Below are 26028 nucleotides of genomic sequence, written 5' to 3'. Positions count from 1 at the left end.
CTCACTCACTCTCTCTCAGCAACTCTGCCAACTCCCCTTTCTTTTTTTTGCCAATTTCCGAAGCAAAATATAAACCAAAACTGGTGAATGAATATGCTACCTTTCTCTCTCTTGCTTTTCTTGGCAACCAAAAGATGACATCCTTATTCAAATTGCTTGCCTTCCCCTGTTCTATGCTTCCTTTTATTTCTCTCTATTTCCTTTTCAAGTTTTTCATGATTAGACAGAGTATTGTTTTTTGTCTGCAGCAATATAATCATGCTCTTAACTATCAAATGGCACGGACGAGGAAAAGGCTATGACCCACTTCTGTTTTCTGCTATCCCAAATTCCAAACCCAGGTTTTTTTTTTTTTTTTTACTACTTACTATAATGGGGAGCTTGCTTTTTTGGTAATTATTTAGTATTTTAAGGATACAGTCTTCTCTCAATTGGGTTCGAGGAATTCTTCAAATTCAGGCTATTAAATCTGTGTTAATGAAGTTTTCCTCCATTTAGGTTGGAGGAAATTGAAGTGACGAGGGTAAAAGTAAACCACTTTTTCCTGTTTGAAAGCTTGTACAGGAAGAAAACTGGAGCGATCAAGGTAAACATATCAACCCCATCAGAGTCGAATGCAAAGAAAGCAAATTTATCAGCTGCAAGGAAAGAGAGAATTAAGCTACCAAGCTATGATGATGGCTGTGGGGATAAGACGCTTCATATTAGTGAATTTCTAAGCCACCCTTCTGGAATTCAAGCAATGCTAAACACAAGCGCCTTGCAAGATTTTCAAGCGCTCAACAATGACACTTACAGGTCCTTTCCTTTTTATCTCTGCTCGTCTGTTTTGAAGCAACAAAATAATGAATTTATTGTCGTGATCTATGGAGCTAAGAGTGCTATTATTGTTTGTTGAGTAGAGAAACTGAACCTACCAAAAAACAGAAAAGAGGGTGAAACTGTAAGGAAATGAATGCTATTCTTTTTGTAAGACTTAATGGGAACTGATTGTGCTGCATTGTGAAGCAAATATATAGGTATGTGAATATTAGAAAGAATGCATCCTTTGGAATGGTAATAAGTCTAGTGTTGGACATCTTTGTGCCATCTAAGCTTTAAAATTTTGTGATGAAGGTAACCTAAAGAGATTAAATTTTGCAAGTGTTTGCTGTTCTTGACCATAATATAGGAGTGGCATGGGGATAATTTATTTGTTAAGAATATGAACCTGAGAGGGGATTTTAAGGTGTGAATCTTGAATGATTCTATTAAATGATCTTATTTCTGATCTTTTACAGTCCTCTTGTCACTGGACTTGGCACTAGCAGTTCAAACAAACATGAGGCATCCCAACAATGGTATAATAAAAGATCTAGGGACTAATGGTGACTCATGATCAGATTTTGTGATATGCCCTTTCTTTGTTAGTGGTCCTCAGAATTTTGCGAAAATTTTTTGTGGTTTGCCTTTATTGAGGTCATCGATCAATGAAGTAGAAACTTATGACATTTATAGATCCACAAGCATTGACCATTAAAACCAAAAATTGCTTGATTAAGGTAATATTGTTTAAGAATCCAATCTTTACTACTTATTAAGTTAACACATCTTTTACTACAAATCACAAAGTTATTAACTTTTAAAGCCAAATACCATAGATAGCAAGCATAAAAGAAATTAACACAGATTTTGAAGTGGAAACCTTTTGAAGAACTCTTCAAAAGTAAAACCACTCTTGGAGGCCAGCCAACCCCAAAACTGTTGTTATTTACAAAACCTATGTAACTCCCAAAACTCAATTTGTAACCCTGGCAAACGTTCACCTCTCACCGCAGTGATTCTAGGACATCAAGCCTTCTTCTACACGGATCGCTTTTACGAATGAACCTTGCCCACTACAACCTAGAACTCTAGTGGCTGTAGGCTTTTCTATGGTTTGAGTGATAAGAATGAAACAAGGAGAATTTTTAAAACTGTTTAGGCTCAAGAACAATGGTAAACCTCTCCAATATCAATGAAACATTGCCTCTATAGGTCTTTGAAAGTCATGGCTAATGAGGATTATATAGAGGGGAAGAAAATTGAGGTTTTAGGTCAAAGTCGGTTGAAATTAAAACACTCAGCTGCTCGTTCGGTCAACCAAACAATTAGGATTTCACGGATTCATCACCTTGGTCGAATGAGATTCGACCGATCTTCTCAAGTTTAAGTATTGAACGACTTTGCATCACTTCAGTCGAACGACCTTCGACTAACCCTTCAACCGAATGTCTCGGTTTTTAGTAGTGGACTTGATCTACTGGTTCGGTCAAACGAGCTTAAACCAACCTATCAACCGATGTCTTCCAAACTTCAATTCGTAGTTTATCTTGAATTGCAGTTTGATGCTGACTCAACCCTAAACCTAAAACTTACAACATAGCATGTTTTGATGCTTAATTTGCCAACACTAAAAAGCTAATGCATACAAAAGCTGCCTTGTTGGTTTTTAACCAGCATTCTACCCTTAAAAGATAAAATATAGCTTGGAAACATTAAAAATTTCTCGACACTACAGAGAGGGAAGCAAAGAATATAGAAAAATCTATTCTTTTGGGGATGGAAAAATCTATTGATCTTTGGAGCTTCTTTCAATTGTTTGGTACCATTTACAAGCATTGCCTTTTGGTGCTTTACAATTTTTGTTCCAAGAACTGGGTAACTCCCTCCCATCTTCATGGTGCTGCTTTGGTGGCATGGATTGACAGTGATTGGTTAATCAATCTATGCAAAATTTATTAGAAGATGCTCCTGGTCTGTATGATCAATGTGCAAGGATGAGTAGATTGCCTAAATGATATTTCAAGAAAGTCTTGGTTCTTTATTTAAGCTAAATAAGAGTTTTCAAATTCAGTATAAATGAATCAAAGACTCGTGTTATTTCAGTTGTAATCTCCTCCAAAATCATGCAAGTAGGATTTTTTTTTTCGCTATGGATAAATTACATGCTAGCTCATCTCAAATACTGAGCTCAGGACCAAGGTGTTCATGGACAACAAACTTTCCCCTGTGGCTCTACTTTTATACGCTTCAGAGAGATTCCTTGTTTGCACATTGTTAAAAATTGAGTTTCAAACAAAGATTATCCCTCATGTCTTTTGCAGGTGCTCTCTTCCAAAAGTTAAACTTTTAAATTTTGAAGCAGCCCCTGTGCTGGACTTACGAGTGACCCAGACAAATGAAGATTGCACGGTTGAGATGCTTTCCTGCAAGGTGAGCGTTTCTCCTCTAGATTACATAGTATAAGTAAAAAATACCAAGGGGGTGGGGAAGGAGCTCCTATGGTTGCATAATTGTTTTCCTGTTTTCTGTTTTCATTCAGAAAAAAAAAAAAAAAAACAGTTTTAAATTGAAAAAAACACATGGTTTGGTCCTGTTTCCAAATGAAAGGAATGGGATACGTAATTATCAGAAAAAGAGAAACTAAAATTTTGTACTTCCAACAAAGAAACTACTTTCTCTACCATTTAGCAACACCAAATCCATGCTTTCACCTCCCCACCAACAGCATCACAGCCATGCCACCACCGTTGCGACATCTGCCACCATTATCACCAGTATATTTTAACCCTGGACACCTCCAACTTCACCATACCACCACCACCACCACCATGACATTAACACCTTTAGTCCTTTACAACTACCAACAGCTCACTGCCATTACCTTTGCCATGAATGTGTCTCAACTGCTAAGCATGGTTTCAATTTCCAAATACTTGAAAACATGTTAACTCACTACTTATCCCAAAAGCTTAAGTTGATAGAAAATAAGAAATTTAACTATTTAATCAATATTTCATATGTGGGTTCAAACCCTCTCTCAACAAGTGAAGTTCAATATGTAGAATACTAAACTGAAATGAGAGTAAACTGTAGAGTCTAGGTTCGAACTCATGACCTCTGTGATAATATAATGTTAAATCATCTCTTATCTCAAAAGCTTAAACTAATAGGAAAGAGTAAATTTAATCATTTAATTAACGCTTTAACAAAATAGAACAAATGTTAAATGCTTGTTTCCTGTGTTTGGGAAATGTAAATTGGCAACACAACCAAATGCAACCTAAGACGCATTGCATTATTACTTTGGGCATTTGATAGAGAATTATAACATGTGGGCACACTGATAAATGACTTACAAGTCATTTATGTACTTTAGGCACAGGGTGGTGGACATAAATGCCTTGTAGCTTACTTAAACAGGACACAATAACCTTACATGTGAGGGAGAAAATACCAGGATGGCTTTGGGACAAACCATAACTATATACTGTAAAATATATATATATAAGACAACAGAAGCATCATTCTCGAAAAATCTGAACTTTTACTTACTACTTTGAGCCACGCAATCAATTATATGGCATGTTGTGCCTAGGCCTTTTAAACATTAGATGGTTAGTTATTTTTTGTGTTTTGGGATATCTCTTCTAAGTTGACTCAATAATTGGTTTGTTCTCTTTTTTCTAATGAAATTTGTATTCATTAAACAAAAAAAATTGAATTTTTTCCAATACGTTTTGCAGTTTGAGGGTTCAGAGATTATGGAACGCCAAAACAACCATTTTTCAGGTAAATGTTGATCTACTAGCATAGATTTTAGAAGAATAAATAGTTGCCCATGGGAATAAAATTTAAAATTTACTGCAGAGGACTAACCTTTTTTTTTTTTTTCTTTTTTTTTTTTTTCTTCTCTCTTTCATCAAATTAAACCTGAAAATATTAAGACTTTTATTAGATGGTCCTAAACTATGGAGAGGGTTCATCTAAAACACCTACAAGAACCTTTCCTACAACTTTTACATAATATATGGAGCGTTATATACATTTGACATGATGCGAACAACATGATCAGTTTTGCAATGAAAAAATAGGCCTTGTTTGAATATCTCAATCGCTTGATTGTAAAGGTTACAACATTTTTTAGGATCTGAGAAGTTCAATGTGTATGATAAATTTTGTTTTTTTCTTCAAGAAAATACCAGGATGCTCTCATTGCATGACTGGCTAAGTTCCTACCTACTTTTTGTCTAAGATCTGTGAGGTTCACTGTTTTGAGCTGTAATGCATTTATATCATTTTCAAAGAATAATTATGATTTCCTTTTTTTTTAATCTTTGCTCTGGCTTACAGCATTTATGATGAATCACATGAAATGGGAGACAAATGATTTTGAGTCTTTTTTGGAGGTTGACGTGAAGTTGAATCTCACTCTTGAGGTTGTTATTATTCCCTTAAAGTCATTATAATTTTATTTGATTGTGCCATATGCAGGATAATTTGGTCATTTCATTCGTTTCATCTTTGTTTTCCAGTCCAGTGGAAGTTATTTGTTGCTTATGCATCTTTTCACATCTTTGCTCCAGCTGGTTATTGAGTTAGGACACGGTATCCCTAGTATATGAAGAACACTACCTGTTGCTTGCAGATTTACACACGCCCGTTTACCATGATGCCTATATCAGCTGTTGAGCGTCCTGGAAATTTGTAAGTAATTCAGTAATCATTTTTTTATTGCAGTTTCTCCTCTTGGAACCTATCTTTCCAGATTAAATATCTTTAGATAAACAATAAACACATCCTCCATATTGACAGATTAAACCTTGGAACAGCTGCTTCTTGAACATGCCATGGTTTAACTGTCATTAAATAAGATCGAGAAATCCTAGAGGCCAACCCAATATTAATGTCCATTCCTGTTGTGAATGAGTGACGGCTCAAGAGATGTAACTAGGGGTAGCAATTTGCGTTCGCACGTCGAGTTTATGTCGTATCACAACATAGGTATAAGAATATATAGGTCAACCATAACATAATTAACTTAATTAAACGGGTCAAAGTCCTCAATCCGAACCTACTAATTTCGTGTTGGATTTGTATCGGCTTCGCAGATTGTGTCAAAAATTGTCAACCCTAGATGTAACACACCATTTACACCAAACCCACCTCTTTGCCCGCAAAAGCAAGCAATTTCTGCCAAACACTGATATTGTACTTGGACATCAGTTTCGAGACCAGCCATCCACAAAAATTTATGTGCATATAGTAAAATACATGAGCTGCCCTTTTAAGTTTCATCGTTTCACTAATAATTGACCGGGAAAAGATATTAATAAACCCTAGACGTGATGTAATTAAAATGTTTACCCTGGTAGGACCGCAACAACGTCAAAAATGTACTTTTAGAGAAGAACCAGGATGCAAAAATACTGGTGTCTTCAGTGGAAAATGTACTTCAGAAAAGACCCCTCACATTTCACCTGAGTTTCATCAAATTGCACCTCAGGTTTATCTTCAGCATGTATAGTGTCTATGCTATACAAACTACAAAAAATATTTTATTTTTATGTTAAGTGAAACTATGGACATTAGTTCACCTAAACTGGCTACTGAGTGAGCCCCCTTACTCATTGAAAAGCCCAGAAAGAAAAAGCCAGGCTTTACCTGAGAGCAGAAGAGGGGGGATCTGATTACATGTTATTGATTGGAAACAAACAAGAAGAGATCCTAGAACATACATATTTGAGCTTAAATCAACTTTCATGATATGTGGTTGCCTATTTTTTGTAGTTGACCAACAGAATAGCCTAGCATACAGATTTTGGGCAACACAATCACATCAATAATTAGCGAATATACTGTGTATGTTGTTTACAATCAAAACAATAGAAGTGTCATGATCGATGTTTGTATTTGTAATCCTTAATAAACTTATGAAAGGAGGTACCTTTCAGAAAAGAAGTGTGTTGCACTTATTTTGGATGCTAGTTAGAATTCATTATCAAGTAGAATTTGAAAACAGCCTAGTATTGGTCTTCAGGGCTGCAAATTGCTCTGAGATACCTTGAACCACTATGTATTCAGTGTACTTATCTGATAATATTTGAGTGCTGTGGAAGCCTAATTTCTGCTACTAGAAAGTTCAGAAGATATTAATTTCTCCACAGTTGTTGCATCTGCTGCTCCCCTGATCCTAACAAGAAGTTACTTCTGATAATTTCCAGAGAGACATAAAACCCATGTAAACACTTCATCATTTCATACCTTAATTTGGTTGCTATGAAATCTATATTGAGATCTGAAATTGAATTCAACTTTATCCAACATTCCCATAAAATGCATAACACGTTAAGACTATCAGTTTGTTTCTAGATATTGGTATCTGGTTTACTTTTTCTTTTTTTTTTTAACAAAAAAAAAAAAAAAACAGAGATAAGTGGATTATACCAAAGCACAACCTAGTCCAAGAGTTAGATTATACCAAAGCTAAGTGGCTAATCTTTTCAAGCCATATTACCAAGGATAAGAACAATTCCTGTTTTACAAGCTGCATTTTTGTCTCTCTAGAACCTCTATTATTCTCTTTGGCTGGGGCTATATTACATGCACCCCATTCAGTTAGTGGAAGTGTGGTGACATACAGAATGATGCAAGCTCTAGTGGATAGGCTCGTACCATTGCTTCTGCAGCAACTACTACAAGATTATGACAGATGGGTTCATCAGCAATTGGAGCATTTCCATGAACTTCGTCCTTGACCTCTATGTGTACAAGTAAATTCTTTATCCTTTAAATTTTATGATTCTTTTTAAAAAAAAATAATTAAATTACAAAACGTAGTCTGACATTGAATTCTAAATAATTGCTTTGCTTTTGGTTGACCTTTTCTTTTTTCTGCTTCCCATTCATTTTGAGATTCAAATGAATGGCCTAGAAAAATTCACATGCAAAGACCATGGTTGGTTCAGCAATTGAAAACGTACTTTTGAAAATGGGATTGTTTTTTTATATCTAGACAAGTTTTAAGATATGTTGAATTTTAGCTGGTTGCAGCTTATTATTTTGGGCATTAAATGCTTGAATTTGCATAACTTACTGAGAATATTGTCTTAGGGACAAAAACTTACAAACCAGTTTAATAAATTGTCAAGTGTCCTTCTAACATGTGAGAGGCACTTTTTTTTTTAATTAGCTTTACAGATATTTTCAACCATTAACTCACTCTTCTTCTAATGTCTGACATGTCCTTCTCTCTCAAACCAATCGTGAATTTTCGCCTTTTTGTTGAATAGCTAACACAGATTTCACACAGGTTTGTGTTTGTGTGTTTGTTTGTTTCCCAATTCCAATTCTTTACGACAACCACCTCAAACCTTAACTCCAAATTTCACAAATCTAGAAAACCCATATGAAATCCTTGAGAATCTCAAACCCAAGAACAAATTTCTTCGAATCAAGACACCTCAAGTGGAGATTTGTCCAATTGTCCATGCAAGGGCCTCAGATTGCAGACGCCGAAATGAATTATTCAAATGTTTTTCAGGAATAGTATAGGTATGTGGTTTTGAATTCGCAAAATGAAGGAACCCTAGAATTTTCCGGTGCTGAAACGATGGAGGTGGATGATGGGGTTGGTTTCAATGGGGAAGAAGTTTTCGGAGTGTTGTTTTCTGATATCTGAAGAGTTTAGGTGGTCAATACTCCAAGAAAGGAGCCCAAGCTGCAGCTGCACTCTCATTACAATGCCTTCGCACAGATCCCAATAATAGGCCTCCCATGGTTGATGTTCTTGTCACCTTAGAAAGACCCCACACATCAAATGTTGTTCCCAGGACCACCATACTGTATTCATAGTATGCAGATGCCCACTTGATTCTTTGGTACTGTAGATCAAAACTGTAGAAGATTCATCTTCATAGTGGTATCCTATGCGCTACTTTTGAGTGTGGCCAACTGATTTAACATCATCCTATAGGCAGATTAGCCTCTTTCTTTCTCAACGCATTATTCAAACAGGTGTTGATGATGACAATGGGCATGCTTTTGGTTACCGGGTGAAATCTTCTGCTGAGTGAGGAGTTGGGCGACTCTGGTGGTGATGTTAGAAGAAGAGAGTTAACGGCTAAAATATCTGTTGAGCTAATTAAATAAAACATGTGCTTCTCACATATTATGACACTTAGCAAATTATTATACTGGTTTGTAAGAAATCTCTTATAGACTTTGTCCTGGTTGTGGAAGGTTTGGTTGTCCTATTTATTACAGTATTGGTTGAGCTAAAATGCTTATTTCAATATTTGCATTTTGTAATAGGAGCTGCTTATTTTTATTGCTAAATTTTTCTGGGTAAAAAATGAGGTTTTTTTCTTTGAAGTCAAAACAATCAATACATGAAGAATTCTCACTAACCCTTATAACCTCATTTCATTGATTTTTATTCTTACAAAATTAAAATTAGCTTCTCCACCGTTATGCTCAAGTTGTAGTATAAGTTCCCAACTTTTACGTGACTAAAATTCTTGCTGATATGTCTTTCAAATTATCAATTTTATGCCTTTTTATTGCCACAGTAAAAGTTGCAAACAAAAAACATATCTCTTTACATCTTAAATCAATATGCTTTGCAGGTTCTCATGACCTATGGCCTCCGGCTTGGATAAAAGAGAGGTTAGATTAATGGAACAGACCATGTAGCATACTTTTGTATTCTTCAAAACATTTGTATTCTTCAAAACATTCCATCACCACTGGGAAATTTATAACCCTCTGCTACCCCAGTTGTGGGAAAGGTGCTGGAGATACGAAGTCACAAAGTGCATCAGACAAATTCTTTGATCAAAATGACTTGGAAGTAGAAAAACCAACAGTTTTGGCAAATGGCATATACGTTCTAGTATATTGTACAAGAACAGCCTTTCTGATAAACTACATACACCCTCATGCTATAACAAATAACAGGAAGAAGCATAATATTCTAATGTGATTATTTGCTTCATCTGATCTCTAATTTGAAAATCAAAAGAACATATCAACAGAAGATCAAGAACTAACAATCAAATAAAGCCGGGTTTCTGAAGTAAAATAAACAAAATCCCATTTCAGTTGCTACATTACACGGGGAAGAACACTCCCTTGCAAACTGATTCAAAATGTATGAGAGAGAGAGAGAGAGAGAGAGAGAGAGGAAAAGAAAGAAATGCTCTAAATGCCAAGCCAAAAATAAAACGTGCATCTTCCAGTACATTGAGCAGAGTATCTTCCTTCTTCGCAAGTCCTGGTACACAGCAGTTTTTCTCTGGCTACACTTGATTTATCCAACTTGCGATGTGACAAGTGCTGTAACACATTTAAAATCAGAAAACGGCTACACCCAAAGATGACAATTGTAAAGGAGTCTAACCAGATATTAATTCCAAAACGTTCATAAATTGTGCGGCATAGAACTAAAAAATAATAATAAAATTGATTGGAGAAGAAACCCTAACCAAGCAAGGTAAGAAAAAGAGATGAGTAAAAGACTTTTTTGCCAAAAAATAAAAAAATGATCCAGCTAAAGCCGGAGCCGAGTTGAAGCCATACTGAATAAATGGAATACAATAACTGGTAGGTTCAAACTCGAATGTTTGAACAAGTATATGCTTCTCTATTTTGTAGAGCAGCTAGCATAGCAGAAAATGTCAATAAGAAAAATGGCCACAACCGCCTTGCATCAAATAGAAGCCAAATGAGACATAGGGGAAAAAAAATAAAATAACGTCTGCTTTTGGAAAACAAGATGGACGGCCTTCAGCTCTTGTTCCTTAACCAAATAAAATGCTCACACCCATTTCTGTACAAAGATAAGCATTTGATTTCAACTCTAGCAGGCATAACCTACCTCTGTGCATGCATGTTCAAACTAAAGTGTGCTAATATGCAAACATTTGTACAAGGTCTCCAAAATCCTATACAGGAAAATTTCCTAAACCATTTAACAACCAATGCATATAAGTAAGTTTCAAGAGAGTAAATCAACTTACCATCTGCACTGAAATTTCAAGACAAATGGCAGTATTAGCCTCAACGCCTAGCTCTGCCATCATCACGTTTGTCATCATACCTTCTGGCTCTATCATCATCACGTTTGTCATCATGCCTTTTGGCTCTATCATCATATCTGTCATCATACCTTCTTCTCTCACTTGATCGAGAATCATCATATCTCGCTTTCTTGGAGTAGTCCATATGTCTATCCCTCTCATGACGCCCGTTGTCATGCTCTTCTTCCTCCCCTCTTACCTGCCTTCTGCTTCCATGCTGTTGCTCTTCATTAACCCTCTCATGCTTTCTATATTCATAATCTTCATCTCTTCTGTGCTTTCTCCCTCTAGGCTCCTCTCCGTATCTGTTGTGTCTTCTCCCTCCCCCAAGCTCCTCATAATCCTGGTCATCCTTTCTACTAAGGCGCTCTGGTCCATCATCTTTATCCAAAATTCTGCCACCCCGTTCAACAGTCTCATTATCATGCCGTCCCCCAGATCTAAACCTTCTGTAATCCTCCCTCTTCTGGTCATCCTTGCTTATGTATGTTCTAGAATATGATTCAGACTCAATTTTAGAGTCCTTCTGCTGATCCCCACTGTGCTCTTCCTCCTTCACATAATTGTGGCCTCTTGACTTCGACTCTGGCTGCGCATCTTCATTTCCATCATTAAGATTTCTCTTCCTTATTACATCTTGACTTTGGTAGCTGTATCCATCCACAGTATCTCTCTTGGACTTGTACCGACTATTATCGATGTCATCAATTGGAAAAACCTCTTTCTCCACTGGTTTCTGTCTCCCTGCGGTCATCTTAGCATTGCTTTCATAGCGGACATCAGAGTCCATTTTATCAGTATTATTCCTCTTAATTCTATGCTTCTCTGCTTTGTCATTAGTGTCATTACCAAAATCATCATCCTCTTCAGAGTCATGCCTGCCACTTCTACGAATTTTATCTGTTATTTCCCGTTTATATTTTCTTCCTCTGTCAGAGTCATATTCACCATCCACATCATAAATTATGGTGCTTTTCAGATGCCTACCATTATTACTTTTTCTGTGATCTTCCACGTCTGCGTCACCTCTCTCTTTCTGACGACTTCCAGAATGCGGGTTCCTCTGTTTCTCCAGTTGACCTCTTTTCTTTTCCACTTCACTATCAGTATCATCAGATTCATCCTCTGAATCATGTCTTCTGCTAGTTCTCGCAGGCTGATTACCATTCTGAATTTGTTGCTTAGATGGGCCCTCATCAAACCTAGAATCACCAGCAGAGTCATGCCTCCTGCTAGATTTTTTATACTGGGCCCCCTTTTTGGAACTCTCATTTCCAATATCATCATCAGTAGCAGAATCAGAAGCATCACTATCATTCTTCCTGTTCTTCTTGAACTTCTTTGAAGCCTTACGCTTCTTTTCAACATCAATATCAGAATCAGTAGCAGAATCAGAATCATCACTGTCATTCGCTCTGCTTTTCTTGTGCTTCTTTGAAATCTTGCGCGCATTCACATTGCCATCAGAATCAGTGGCAGAATCAGAATCATCACTGTCATGCATTCTGCTTTTCTTATAATTCTTAGAAGGCTTGCGCTTCTTATAAACATCAATATCAGAATCACTTTCGCCATCACTCCCTCTATTACCTCTGCGGTGTTTCTTATGAAGAGCCTTTCCATGGTCCCTACCGCTATCTGTATCAGAAGAATCAGTCTCATGCCTTCTCTTTTTACTTTCCTTCTTGTGGCGCCTTGATTCTTTAACTACGCCCTTTTTCTTATCATCTTTTTCAGCTTTCTGATCTTCCTCCATATTTTTCTTCGATCTGAACTCCCTATCCAGAAAAGAATGCTCACGCTTCTCATACTGCTTGATATCATCACTTGGACCATTTTTCCGGCCATCTCTTGCATCATCAGTCCCTTCAATATTTTGTTCATTGGGTTCAGATGAAGCTATCCCAAAAGCAGCTCTTAACGTTTCCATCTGCTTCTCTTTTCTAGCAGCAATTTGGTGGGTCTGCGTCTCCGAAAGCCTGATGAAGATGAAAGCAAATAACTTTTTAAGAAAACGTCTATCTTTGAAGCTATTTAAATAGAACTTTTAAAAGTCAAGGTGGGAAGTAAAGCTAGATACAAATGCAAAACCAACTACTTTTATGCAGAATGTTATTTGCGCTATTTAAGGGGTATACCCCCTCTTCCTTGTAGCTAACTATATTTCCTTCCTCTACAAAAATCTGTTGAAGAAATATTTTTAATTGATACACACAACTGAGAAGTGAACACAATAAAGTTTCATTGTAAACCATGGGCCAAAAGGCAATCTCCGGGTATATATACCATTTTGTATCTAAAGGTATGAATAGTAAGCACACAAAAAAGGGGTCTCATGCATATACTAATGCTCAATCTAGTGCACTCTTCTAGTTAAAACTACGAGACAACAGTCTCCTCCAGTACAAGATCTCATAAGAAATGATTATAGATAGACCCTTCAAATATAACGCCAATAAATGAAATTTTGTCAAAGCACAATAGGGTAAGAACTAAGAAACACAATTCCCCAAGTAAATCAGGGCTCCAAACCAAACATATGTCTCCAGAACACCACCCTACAGTCCCAATCGAGAGGCTAAACTGTTTACCCCCATTAGCACATGTTATTACAACATTTTTTGTGACCGTCACATTCTACCAAGCATATCTTATTCCCACCAACATGAAATGAAAAATGTGAAGAAAAAAAGACAGTATCAACAGCAACCCAGCAATTACTAAAAGCAACTGCAACTGAAACTATATATTAAGCAATGTAAGAATACAATACGCAATCACGCTTCCTAAACTTTACATACATTCAAAAAACTGAGAAGTGAAATTACTTGTTGTCCCCAGCCACAATGGCACCAGGTCCATCATCGGAAGCGGCGGCTTCCAGAGTCTTCCGAGCCTCATCGACCTTCTCAGCAATCTCGGCATCAGTGTAACCCTGATCCATAAGCGTGTCCTGGAGCACGACTAGCTTGAGCTCGATCTGACGCTTGCGATCGTGCTCGAGGATGTCTTTGTTGGGCTTCCGAGTGACACCGGCAGTGCCCTGGTTCGGCTCGAACCCCTTGGTGTTCTCGGCGATCCTCCCAGTCTTGTGCCTGATGAAGAACTTGTTGCCCTGTATGTACCCATTAGTCCCTGACCCCCTCGGGGTTTGTAACCCTATTCCGTTGTACATCGTCGCCTTTCAAACCCTAAGCGATCACAAATCAAGAACCTTCAAATTTGTAATTTAGAGAGTGATTTAATTTTTCAAACAAAAAATAAATGAAAAAACGAAAGAGAATTGGATTTCTTCAGTTAGATCGGGCTTCGAAACCCCCAAATTCAAAACCATCGAATCTAAATCTATCAACGACGAATTCAAACGAAGGAGAAAGAGACAATCGGGATTCGTTTATTTTCTATTGAAACAAACAAGAGCGAGAAAATTACCTGTCGCTTTGAATGCTTGTAGCTCTCTCTCTCTCTCTGGATTAAAATGAATGGAGTGAGAAAAAATAGGAGCCCTAGTCTTTTTAAAAAGATATTTCTCTTTGTAAAGGAGGCACACGGTGCACACTGCCGTAGTCAATTTAAACCCGCTATCACTATTTATTATTATTATTTTTTTTTTTTTGGTAAATATTTCTATTTATTTTGTACAGATATACATTTTTTTTTTTTTTTTTTTTTTAACATATCCACACAAGAGGGGAGGAAAATTCGAACTCGTTACCTCTGCTTCATGAAACGTGATCTCCAACTAATTAAGCAACTCCTTAAAAACAGTTTTATATATATATATATATATATATATATGTCTCCTACTTCTTCTTTTTCTCTTTATGTTTTTTCGGCAAAGTCTTTTCTGTAGGGTGATAATTGTTATTTTTTATGTCACGGAATATCATTTTATTTTTAATTTTATAAATTTAAGATTTAAGTTTCAGAAAATTTTAAATACACAACATTTTCTCTCAAATAAATAACAAAAATAATATAAAAATACAATTATGCTTTTTTTATTAAATAAATATGACATGATTGCAGTTATTTTTATTATTAATTTGAGAAAAAATGGACAAAATTCTTAAATTTAAATTTTTCATAAACTCAAATCTTAAATTTATAAAATTGAAAAACAAGATCTAAAAAATCAAAATCATGTATAGCTCACATGTTCTAAGTATAAAACTACACATATCCTCTTTGTAAAACTCACAATTTTCAATGTCTCCTCTTTCAAACTGTCCAAACTCACCCTTTCAATTTGAAAATGACAAAAAAAAAAAAAAAAAAACTTATATCGATACTTATACTATTTACTAAGAGCATTTCTAACAAAAGATCTAAATGACTCTTTATAATTAAATATAGCAATTATATACTATTTTTTTACCTCCAGCAAATATTACAAATATTTAAAAGTTCACTGTAGCATCTTGCAAAATTTTTTTTTTATTTTTTAGAGAAACTTCACTTTAATTTTTTTTTTTTTTTTTTTTTTTTTTTTTTTTGAAAAATCAATCTGATCTCATTCATAGAAAAATCAAGAGTACAAAAGCTCTTACAATCAAGATCCAAGCCGAAGATAAAAGATTACATATCATATAGGGCAATAACAAGTAGATCGTATATTGAAGTCCAGACTATGACGCCAAATATCCGCTAACTCATGACTAATCTTCAGTTGTAATAGCAGATCTGCTCTAGGCAAACAATCCAATGCATATGTAGCTCTTATTCCTAGACCTTCGGACTAGAAAAAACTTCATGCCAACACTCATCCTCCTCGACCTAAATGCCAAAATACCGTTCACATCACAACCCCAAGGGTCTAGACCAAATCATAAGGCGAGCAGATCAAGAGAGGACAGAGCCTTATTACAGACAACATGAAATACAAGCAAAATAGACGAACATGAAAAAAATAACAAGAAAGTAGCAAGACAACACAACACAATATAACCAAAATATAGGGAAAAACAAAACAATCGAAAAAACAAAAAAAAGGAGCACACTAGGCGGAAGTCGGCAGTTGGATGAAAAGTCGATCGCGTGCTTGCCGGACACCAAAGTGAAGGAGGTGTTGGAAGCTCGATGCGGTGGGGGATGCGTTAAAAGACCTTGCAGAGGATTGTGGACGGCAAAGCGGCGTAGAGGAGATCGGTGGCGCACTAAAAAAATGGGGGAAAGTTTGAGTGAATCCCCCAAGAGTGTCACCCACAAAGTGTGCCAAAACAAACACCTAGCAAGAAAAAGGAAAAAAAAAAACAAGCAAATAGAAAAACAAACAAAAAAGAAAGATAGATCGGGGAAGAGAGGAGGAAGAGAGGAGGAAGGGAGGGGAGAAGGATCATGGAAGAGAGGGGGAAACGAATCAGGGAAGAGAGGGGGGGGGGGGCCTGCTGTGCGGCGCGCCTCTTGTGCTCTGAAACTTCACTTTAGACCCATGAACTACCGCGCGTTTGAAAAAGTCCCTAAAATTAAAAAAAAAACTTTCAATTTACACCCTTGAACTTTCAATGTCAATCAATTTACCTCCTTCGTCAGATTTTAAACGTTAAAAGTGATAAAATAACGTTTATACTCTTGACTTTTTATAAAATTGCAAATTTATCCTTAATTTCCTTTTTTTTTCTTCTTTTTAGTTAAAAAAAAAAAAAAAAAAAAAAAAAAAAAGCGAAAATCGAAAGGTAATTTGGTCTTTTTAGGCATTTATATTAGAAGTTAACGGTTAAAACTAACAGATGGGGTAAATTGATTGAAATTGAAAGTTCAGGGGTGTAAATTGAGAGTTTTTGAATTTTTTAGGATCTTCTCAAAACACGCGGTAGTTCAAAGGTCTAAAGTGAAGTTTCTCCTAAAATTTAAATCCAATTTTAATAGCGACTATATTTCAATGATTGGCTTGCACCGCCTGCCAGCCTTAGTCGCATATCGGAGAGAGCTAGCCCTCTACGTCGGTGCAGCCTTAGTAGTTAGTTTTAGTCCCACATCGGAGAGCCAACCTTGTACGTTGGTGCAGGGCTTCGTATAAAAGTGTTTGTCTTTGGATGTTATTTCCAATTTACGCACAGGAGAACTCCTTATTGTTCAACGAGAAAAGAAAGGTGAGAGTGAAGGAATGAATCAATTCGATCAACGCAAACAATGTTGCCAGTGGGATTTCGCTTTAAGCCATAAGATGATGAGCTCATAACCGACTAATTGTTGAAGAAGGTTAAGGGTGAAGAGCTTTCCTGGGATGGCATCGGTGAGCTTGATTTGTACGGTGAAAAGTCTCCCTGGGAAATCTGTGGTGATATTTCTGATCCGAATGAGAAGGTTTACTCTTTCACAAGGCTGAAGAAACTATCCAAAAATCGAGTGGGGGCGAACAGCCGATTGTTGGGTTTGGCACAAGAGTTGTGCTAACAAGATATATGATTATAAGGGCGATGTTATTGGGGCTAGAAAATTGTTTTGTTCCAAGGTAAAACAGGGCTCATGCACCACGAAATTCGACTAAATTATGAACAAGTTCTCACTCATTGGGGGGGCAAGAATAGACTTCCTGGGTCTTGTACGCCCTTCAAAAGAGAAGGAATCAGAATCAAGAGCTGGGATCAAAATACGCCTTCGAGATCATCACTCTTGTATTAGTATAGACGTGCTACTACTTGAGGACGAAACCCATCAGAGAAAGAGGACGCATTGCGATGTTGAATGTGATGTGCCTCAAGGGGGAAACTTTACTTTCGATCCCCCAAAATTCAAAAACTCTCAATTTATACTCCTGAACTTTCAATTTCAATCAATTTACTCATCTGTTAGTTTTAAACGTAACAAGTGATAAAATGACATCTATACTCCTTACTTTTGATAAAATTCCAAATTTACACTTAATTTCCTTTCTTTCTTCTTTTTATTTATTTATTTTTTTTAAAAAAAAATGCGAGTTAGTTCAAGGATCTAAAGTGAAGTTTCTCCTAAAATTTAAATACAACTTTAATAGCAACCATATTTCAACGGTTGGCTTGCACCGCCTTCCTTCCATATGAGGGAGCCAGCCTTAGAGCCTGTTTGGGATTGCGATACAAAATAGAGCTTTTGCCTGTGAGCTTTTGGCAAAAGTGCTATTACTGAAAAGCTGTTTACATGTTTGGTAACTACATGTCTTAAGTGCTTTTTTAATGTTACTGATGTTTGGTAATAAAACTAAAAAAGTGTTTTTAGTTGCAAAAATGACAATAAAGGACATGCAATGATTTTTTTTAGTATAGGCCGAAAAAAAAAATATTACATGTCCCGCCAAATATTTGTCATTTTACGTGAAATCATTACATGTTTTTCAATAAAGGCCTAAGGTTGGTAATGAATTTTTTTTTTTTCCATTTTATGCCAACCTTTTTATATAAAAATGTTTAATGTTAGCTTTCACAAGTAAAAATTATGCTGTAATGGTTTATGTAACAAAACGTCAACATTTTATTTCTTTTGTACTTATATGTAATAAAAAGTGATGTCAATCATTTTCTTTATTTCTTTCTTAAATTATTTAAAGTATTTAACACTTCAAAGTATTTAACACATAAAAAAGAACAACATTCAAGGAGATCTTTACAACATTTTAAATAGTTTATAACAAAACAACATTAAAAAAAAAATAAAAACATTAGCGGGTCATAAGTAGATTAGTAATATGATCACGCTCAATGTTCATAGAATTTTCATTGGACGTCTCTGATTGTTGTATGCTTGACTCATCTTATGCTTCGTGATCGCCTATTCTGTCGGTAGGTAGTAAATCCTCATCATCATCATATGGTTGGAACTTAGCATCCTTTATTGCATGCTTCCTAATGAAGTTATGAAGAGCCATAGACGCCACCACGATTTTCACTTGTTTATCATAAGGAAAATTCGGCATGCAATGTAATAACTTCCACTTATTTTTCCAAACTCCAAATGTTCTTTCAATAATGTATATAAGTGATGAATGTGCATGATTAAAAATTTCATGCATACCCTTCGGATGGCTTCCGCGACGAAAGTCTAGTAGATGATACCACTCCCCTTTGTATGACCCCATGTATCCCTCCATGTGAGGATATCTTGCGTCTACCAAGTAATATTTTCCTGCAAAAAATATACCAATAACAGTCCTACAAAAATATTGAAAAGTATATTTTTTTCATGTATAATTCATAATTGTTATTTTTATTAAATACAAACCTCTAGGTGGGTATGGAAATCATAATTCTTCCTTTTGAATAACTTCTAAAAAAATACGTGTATCATGTGCAGTACCTTCCCATCCAGCCCAAACAAAGGTGAAACACATATGAAAATCACAAACAGCTATAACATTTTGAGTATGAGTCTCCCTTCGACCAATATATGATATTTGTTTTGATGGAGAAATTTTAACTGGCACATGGGTTCCATCAATAGCTCCAATACAATCTTTGAAGTATGGCCAATAATGCTCATTATCACGAATTTTGCTTGGAACATCTATAAACTCCCTATCAATAGGATTAATAATGTCAATCGCCATTCTCGAAATGGCCATTAAAACACTAGTAAAATGTCTACTAATTATTTCTCCTGAATGTTGAAACCTTTCTTGCACTATTCTATTCCCAAACCCATGGCCTAAAGTATTCAAAAACATAGCCATCAACTCTTCAACAGTTAATTTTCTAGTACCTCTTAAATGATATCTTTCCTTCAACTCTTTACACAAGTAAATGAATATGTGTATTTCCATTCTGAAATTTTGTTTGCACCTATCAGGATTACCTTGTAAAATCTCCATAATCCACTCATAACATGTTTGAGAATAGGTCCTACAAAGTTCCTCTACAATATATGGCTCAACAAATTCTACTGCTGCAGCTGCTAGAATAAAAACATCATTTTCGTTTTCCTCTTTACCATAATCACTATCACTTGTATCATCTTGAGTGCTATAATCACTATTGTCCATGTCTGTAAGGAAAAAAAAATAAAGAAATAAACACAAAATAAATATATAAGCACCCATAAAAATAAGAAAAGGAGATAAAAATAAATAAATAACATTCAAATAAATCCTTATAGCTTTTCAAATAGTCCCTAACAAAATAACATTAAAAAATAACATTATTCCATGCTACGACGATTAATTTCTCTATTTCCCATTCGCTTGATAAAGTCAATCTGCAACCACGGCTCTTTAATAATTACAAACACCTCTTTATGTGATCTCTTAAGAAATACCTTTGTTGCAAACTTAAGGATATTATTGTCATTTTCTCTTTCAGCAATCCCCCGAACAACATCCATAACCTCTTCAGTATTACATCCAGGTTTATCGTCGCTCTTAGATGTCATTGTATTCTTACTTTCTATTACATCACAAATACTACTCAAATGTTGACTAACGATTTGAACTCCTTTCCTTCTTTTCTTACATTGAACCGCAAGACCAAACTTTTTATTTATTTTATCCCATGTATCTAAACCAGCAGGAATATTATCAATGCCATGTATATTGAGATTTGGTTCATCATCCAAAACATCTAAATCTTCTACAACATTGTCATCTTCATCAAGCATTATAGGTGCAGCATCTATGCCACCAATATCATTAAGAACCAACCCTATGGATGGTGCCCAAGATCCCTCTCCGGTGGCAATTATATCTCTAAACAATATTTCCACCTTCATAGCATAAGCCAAACTTATCGTACGAAACTTGGTTGCTTCTGGAACTTCCTGTATTTAGGTATTTGTAAAAATCAATAATAAAACATTTTTTTAAATCATTTAAACAGAAACAAATAAGTACAAATATTGTACTTGCAAATTTTTTTCCCACCAATCATCGGGCACATCAATTGTCTTTTTCACCGGATCCCATCCAACACCAGTTTCCTTGCCTACCAATCTCTTCCAAATGTTCCACTCTTTTTTCAAACTATCACACTTATTCTTTAGTTCTTTATAGCAATATTGTTCTCCAGTTTTTTCATTAAATTTATTTATTACATTTTTTCATCATGTCCTATTGAAATGTGTTCTTGGGCGGTTACCAGCCTGAATCTCAGTAATACATATGCCTAGATAATCTTCTAGCATTTTTTTCAATCCAAACTACTTTCTTTATTTGAGTATCTGCAGTAGCAACAATGTTGCTTTGACCTTTTTTTCTCATGTTTGTCACACAATAAATAAGCTGATAAAATTATAAATAAAAAAGCATGTTAAACACTATTAACAATTAAAAATTTGTTTCAAGTGATCAACGGATAGAATGTAAAAATTCATATTTACATGAATAATATACATGTCCATCAAACAAAAGGGCAAAAACAAAAAATAATGAAATCAAGTTTCTGCAACAGGAGTAGCATTAAATAGTTCACGTGAACTAATTGTTTCTCCCCCCCCCCCCCCCCATCATATATATATATATATATATATATATATATATATATATATATATATATATATATATATATATAATGAGCATGTTGTACACAAAAACCCATGTGGCATAATTATGTAGCCAAGTGGGGTAGTTTTTTTTTTTAAAAAAAAAAAAGAAATTGTACGTAACGTGCTGCAGTGGGGGATAATTCATATTGTTTTTTTTGGGCAGAAGAACCCACGTGGGGGCTTTCCCACTGCACGCTCAAACCCATCTTCTATCATTGTCTCACTCTCAAACCCATCTTCTATCATGACGCCCAAAACCTTCAATCACTCTCAAATCCAGCTATCTCTCCTTTAACTTCTTCCCTTCGATCTATTCTCTATATTATTCGATGTTTATCTATATTTTTCCTATATATGTTCTGTAATAAATGTCAAGATATGTGTTTTATTGGAAAAAAAGGAGATGAGCAAAAGCAAAATCAAATGGAGCTATAGCTCACTTGCCTGGATTTCCCTCTCTCTGGAGCAGTTCCTGCCGCGGCAACGAGAAGGATTTATCGAAGGGTGGGAAGAGATGCTTATATATGGGTTTGGTTGTCATTTTGTGAAATTTGTAAGGGTATATTTGTTTGTGCATATATTTCATTAATCACAAAATTGCGGCGCGCCTTTCTTCTAATCGTTCGTTTGAGCAGAAGCTTCATTATCCAGCTTATGCTCAAACGTGGGTTTGAACGTTTGAAACCTCAAAAGCCTTTCACAACCATTTTACCAAATGATTGTATTTTGGCTGAAACGAGCTTTTGATGCTTCAGACGCGCGTTTTGGGTCTGCAAACATGCTCTTAGTCCCATATCGGAGAAAGCCAGTATTTTACGTCGATGTAGCCTTCGTAGTTAGTCTTAGTCCCACATCGGAGAGTCAACCTTGTACGTCGATGCAGGGCTTTCTATATAAGTGTTTGTCCTTGGACGTTACTTCCAATTTACGCACGGGAGAACTCCTTATTGTTCAACGAGAAAAGAAAGGTGAGAGTGAAGGAGTGATGAAATCAATTCCATCAACGCAAACAATGTTGCTGGTAGGATTTCGCTTTAAGCCCTTCGATGATGAGCTCATAACCGACTATTTGTTGAAGAAGGTTAAGGGTGAAGAGATGTCCTAGGATGGCATCAATTAGCTTGATTTGTACAGTGAATAGTCTCCCTAGGAAATCTGCAGAAATATTTCTGATCCGAAGGAGAAGGTTTACTTTTTCACAGGGCTGAAGAAACTATCCAAACATCGAGTGGGGCGAATAACCGGTTTTGGGGTTTGACACGAGAGCTGTGTTGACAAGATATATATGATTATAAAGGCGATGTTATTGGGGCTAGAAAATTGTTATGTTTCAATGTAAAACAGGGCTCGTGCACTACGAAATCCGACTAGATTATGTACAAGTTCTCACTTGTTGGGGAGCAAGAATAGACTTCCTGGGTCTTGTGCACCCTTCAAAAGAAGGGATTAGAATCATGAGTGGGGATAAAAAGACGCCTTTAAGATCATCACTCTTGTATTGGTACAGACGTGCTGCTACTTAAGGACGAAACCCAGTAGAGAAAGAGGATGTGTTGCGATGTTGATTGCAATGTGCTTCAAGGTGGAAACTTCACTTTAGACACCCCAAAATTCAAAAACTCTCGATTAACACACTGTAGGCGCCCCAAAATTTAAAAATTTTCAATTTACACCCCTAAACTTTCAATTTCAATCAATTTACCCCATCATGACTTTTTTATAAAATTCCAAATTTACCCTTTATTTCCTTTTTTTTTTATTAAAAAAAAAAAAAAACGCGCAGTAGTTCAAACGTCTAAAGTGAAGTTTTACCTCAAATTTAAATACAATTTTAATAGCGACCATATTTCAACGGTTGGCTTGCACCGCCTTCCTCCAATATGGGGGAGCCAACCTTAGTCCCATTTCGAAGAGAGATAGCCTTCTACGTCGGTGCAGCCTTAGTAGTTAGTCTTATTCCCACATTGGAGAGCCAACCTTGTGCGTCGGTGCAGGGCTTTGTATATAACTGTTTGTCCTTTGATGTTATTTTCAATTTATGTATGGGAGAACTTATTGTTCAATGAGAAAAGAAAGGTGAGAGTGAAGGAGTGTTGGAATGACTTCCATCAACGCAAACATTGTTGCTAGTGGAATTTTGCTTTAGGCCCTACGATGATGTGCTCATAATCGACTATTTGTTGAAGAAGGTTAAGGGTGGAGAGCTTTCCTAGGATAGCATCGGTGAGCTTGATTTGTACGATGAAAAGCTCCTTGGGAAATCTGCAGTGATACTTCTGATACGAATGAAAAGGTTTACTCATTCACAAGGCTGAAGAAACTATCCAAAAATCGAGTGGGGCAAATAGCCGACTGTGTGGTTTGGCACGAGAGTTATGCTGACAAGATATATGATTATAAGGGCAATGTTATTGGGGCTAGAAAATTGTTCTATTTCAAGGTAAAACAGGGATCGTACACCACAAAATCCGACTAGATTATGCACTAGTTCTCACTCATTGGGAAGCAAGAATAGACTTCCTGGATCCTATGCACCCTTCAAAAGAATGTATTACAACAAGAGCTAAGATCAAAAGATGCATTCGAGATCATCACTATTGTATCGGTACAGATGTGCTGCTACTTGAAGACGAAACCCAGCATAGAAAGAGGATGCACTGTGATGTTGAATGCAATTTGCCTTAAAGGAGAAACTTCACTTAAACCCCCAAAATTCAAAAACTCTCAATTTTCACCCTTGAACTTTCAATTTCAATCTCAATCAATTTACCCCCTCCGTTAGTTTTAAACGTTATAAGTGATAAAATGACGTTTATACTCCTAAATTTTTTATAAAATTCCAAATTTACCTTTCTTTATTTTTTTTATTTAATTTAATTTTTTTTTTTTAAAAAAAAAAATGTGCGGTAGTTCAAGGGTTTAAAGTGAAGTTTCACCTAAAATTTAAATACAATTTTAATTGCGATCATATTTCAACGGTTGGCTTACACTGCCTGCCTCCCATATAGGGGAGCCAACCTTAGTCCCATATCAGAGAGAGCTAGCCTTCTATGTCGGTGTAGCCTTAGTAGTTAGTTAGTCCCACATCGAGGAGCTAACCTTGTACGTCGGTGCAGGGCTTTGTATATAAGTGTTTGTCATTAGACGTTATTTCCAATTTACACACAGGAGAACTCCTTATTGTTCAACGAGAAAAGAAAGGTGAGAGTGAAGGAGTGATGAAATCAATTCCATCAACGTAAACAATGTTGTTGGTGGGATTTTGCTTTAGGCCCTACGATGATGAGCTCATAACCGACTATTTGTTTAAAAAGGTTAAGGGTGAAAAGCTTTCTTGAGGGTGAAGAGCTTTCCTGGGATGGCATCAGTGAGCTTGATTTGTATAGTGAAATGTCTCCATCGGAAATTTGCGGTTATATTTCTGATCCAAAGGAGAGGTTTACTTTCTCACAAAGCTAAAGAAACAATCCAAAAATTGAGTGGGGCAAACAGTTGGTTGTGGGGTTTGGCACGAGAATTGTGCTGACAAGATATATGATTATAAAGGTGATGTTATTGGGGCCAGAAAATTGTAGTGTTTCAATGTAAAACAGGGCTCGTTCACCACAAAATCTGACTGGATTATGCACGAATCCTCACTTGTTGGGGAGCAAGAATAGACTTCTTGAGTCTTGTGCACCCTTCAAAAGAAGGGTCTAGCATCAAGAGCTAGGATCAAAAGACGCCTTCGAGATCATCACTCTTGTATTGGTACAGACATGCTGCTATCTGAGGACGAAGCCCAATAGAGAAAAGGGATGCGCTGCGATGTTGAATGTGATGTGCCTCAAGAGATAAACTTCACTTTAGATCCATAAACTACTACGCATTTTGACAAAACCCTCCCAAAATTCAAGAACTCTTAATTTACACCCCTAAACTTTCAATTTCAATCAATTTACACTATCCGTTAGATTTTAAACGTTAAAAGTGATAAAATGACGTTTATTCTCAAGACTTTCTTTTTTTTTTTTTTTTTTTTTAAATTTCAAATTTGCCCTTAGTTTCCTTTTTCATTACTTTTTTTTTTATTTATTTATTTTAAAAACGAAAATCGAATTGTAATTTGGTCTTTTTAGGCATTTCCGTCAGAAGTTAACAGCAAAAACTAACGGAAGTGGTAAATTGATTGAAATTAAAAGTTTAAGGATATAAATTAAAAGTTTTTAAGTTTTAGGATGTCTTTTCGAAATACGTGATAGTTCAAGGGTCTAAAATAAAGTTTTTCCTTATTTTTTTTCTCTCTTTTCTCTCTCTCTCCCTCGTACTAAGAATAAAAAATAATAGAACAATATTTAAATGAAGTAAAGAGTTGAATACCAAAAAAAAAAACTAAAAAACTAATAGCTAAAATACAAAAAAAAAAAAAAAAAAATTATATTTTTAGTAGCTAAAATGACTAGATGCTCTAAGCCCTCATTTGGTACACAATAGTTATTAAAAAAATAATAATAATAATAGAAATGGGTATTACTAAATATAAAAATAAATAAATAAATAAAATGTTAGAATTGAATAATCATCGATATTCTTTTGTTTGATAACAACAAATGCACTCACTTAAATTGAATCAGAATATCTAAAATATCCAAAATTTATGTATATAAGAAAATATTTAACGAGTGGCTAACCCAACGGGTGTCTGACCATCCATAGAATCAAT

The 26028-nt window shown here is 35.7% G+C and overlaps 2 protein-coding genes and 3 pseudogenes across 11 annotated transcripts; 3 read left to right on the top strand and 2 right to left on the bottom strand.

Moving 5' to 3' along the window:
- On the top strand, positions 1–9784 carry LOC132189098 (DUF1997 family protein, putative (DUF1997)). Of its 9 annotated transcripts, none has more exons than XM_088510383.1 (9): positions 1–83; positions 249–341; positions 565–798; positions 3126–3234; positions 4548–4593; positions 5155–5240; positions 5450–5508; positions 7445–7574; positions 9429–9784. In XM_088510383.1, exons 2-8 carry the CDS (start codon positions 259–261, stop codon positions 7557–7559), a joined length of 732 nt encoding a protein of 243 aa, XP_088366509.1. In that variant the 5' UTR covers positions 1–83; positions 249–258; the 3' UTR covers positions 7560–7574; positions 9429–9784. The 9 variants fall into 9 exon arrangements, with proteins under 9 accessions (XP_088366509.1, XP_088366507.1, XP_088366503.1 ...); XM_088510381.1 differs by having other exon boundaries at positions 556–798; XM_088510377.1 differs by having other exon boundaries at positions 499–798.
- Positions 9785–9835: 51 nt separating this feature from the next.
- LOC132189096 (pre-mRNA-splicing factor) lies at positions 9836–14380 on the bottom strand. Of its 2 annotated transcripts, none has more exons than XM_059603615.2 (4): positions 14313–14380; positions 13709–14094; positions 10821–12859; positions 9836–10137 (listed from the first exon to the last, which is right to left on the bottom strand). In XM_059603615.2, the coding sequence occupies exons 2-3, from the start codon at positions 14053–14055 to the stop codon at positions 10861–10863; spliced, it is 2346 nt and encodes a 781-aa protein (XP_059459598.2). In that variant the 5' UTR covers positions 14056–14094; positions 14313–14380; the 3' UTR covers positions 9836–10137; positions 10821–10860. The 2 variants fall into 2 exon arrangements, with proteins under 2 accessions (XP_059459598.2, XP_059459599.2); XM_059603616.2 differs by having other exon boundaries at positions 13709–14071.
- A 4698-nt stretch (positions 14381–19078) lies between these two features.
- LOC132190758 (uncharacterized) lies at positions 19079–21572 on the bottom strand (annotated as a pseudogene).
- A 766-nt stretch (positions 21573–22338) lies between these two features.
- LOC148583621 (NAC domain-containing protein 72-like) lies at positions 22339–22808 on the top strand (annotated as a pseudogene).
- A 1763-nt stretch (positions 22809–24571) lies between these two features.
- On the top strand, positions 24572–25114 carry LOC148583620 (NAC domain-containing protein 55-like; annotated as a pseudogene).
- The last annotated feature ends 914 nt before the right edge of the window (positions 25115–26028 follow it).

The sequence above is a fragment of the Corylus avellana genome, chromosome 9 (genome assembly GCF_965113065.1).
Source record: "Corylus avellana chromosome 9, dhCorAvel1.hap1.2, whole genome shotgun sequence".
NCBI classification, from domain to species: domain Eukaryota; kingdom Viridiplantae; phylum Streptophyta; class Magnoliopsida; order Fagales; family Betulaceae; genus Corylus; species Corylus avellana.
The sequence above is the reverse complement of the archived record's forward strand: the minus strand, read 5'-3'. Positions and strand labels throughout refer to the sequence as shown.

Bases quoted from the DNA above. Each gene is read 5' to 3' on its own strand.
- LOC132189096 (XM_059603615.2), bottom strand. From the start codon at position 14,055: ATGTACAACGGAATAGGGTTACAAACCCCGAGGGGGTCAGGGACTAAT. The intron at 12,860-13,708 runs GTAATTTCACTT...CATCTTCATCAG, and splicing joins ATTGTGGCTGGGGACAACAA to GCTTTCGGAGACGCAGACCC.
- LOC132189098 (XM_088510377.1), top strand. From the start codon at position 259: ATGCTCTTAACTATCAAATGGCACGGACGAGGAAAAGGCTATGACCCA. The intron at 799-3,125 runs GTCCTTTCCTTT...TGTCTTTTGCAG, and splicing joins CTCAACAATGACACTTACAG to GTGCTCTCTTCCAAAAGTTA. The intron at 3,235-4,547 runs GTGAGCGTTTCT...TACGTTTTGCAG, and splicing joins TTGAGATGCTTTCCTGCAAG to TTTGAGGGTTCAGAGATTAT.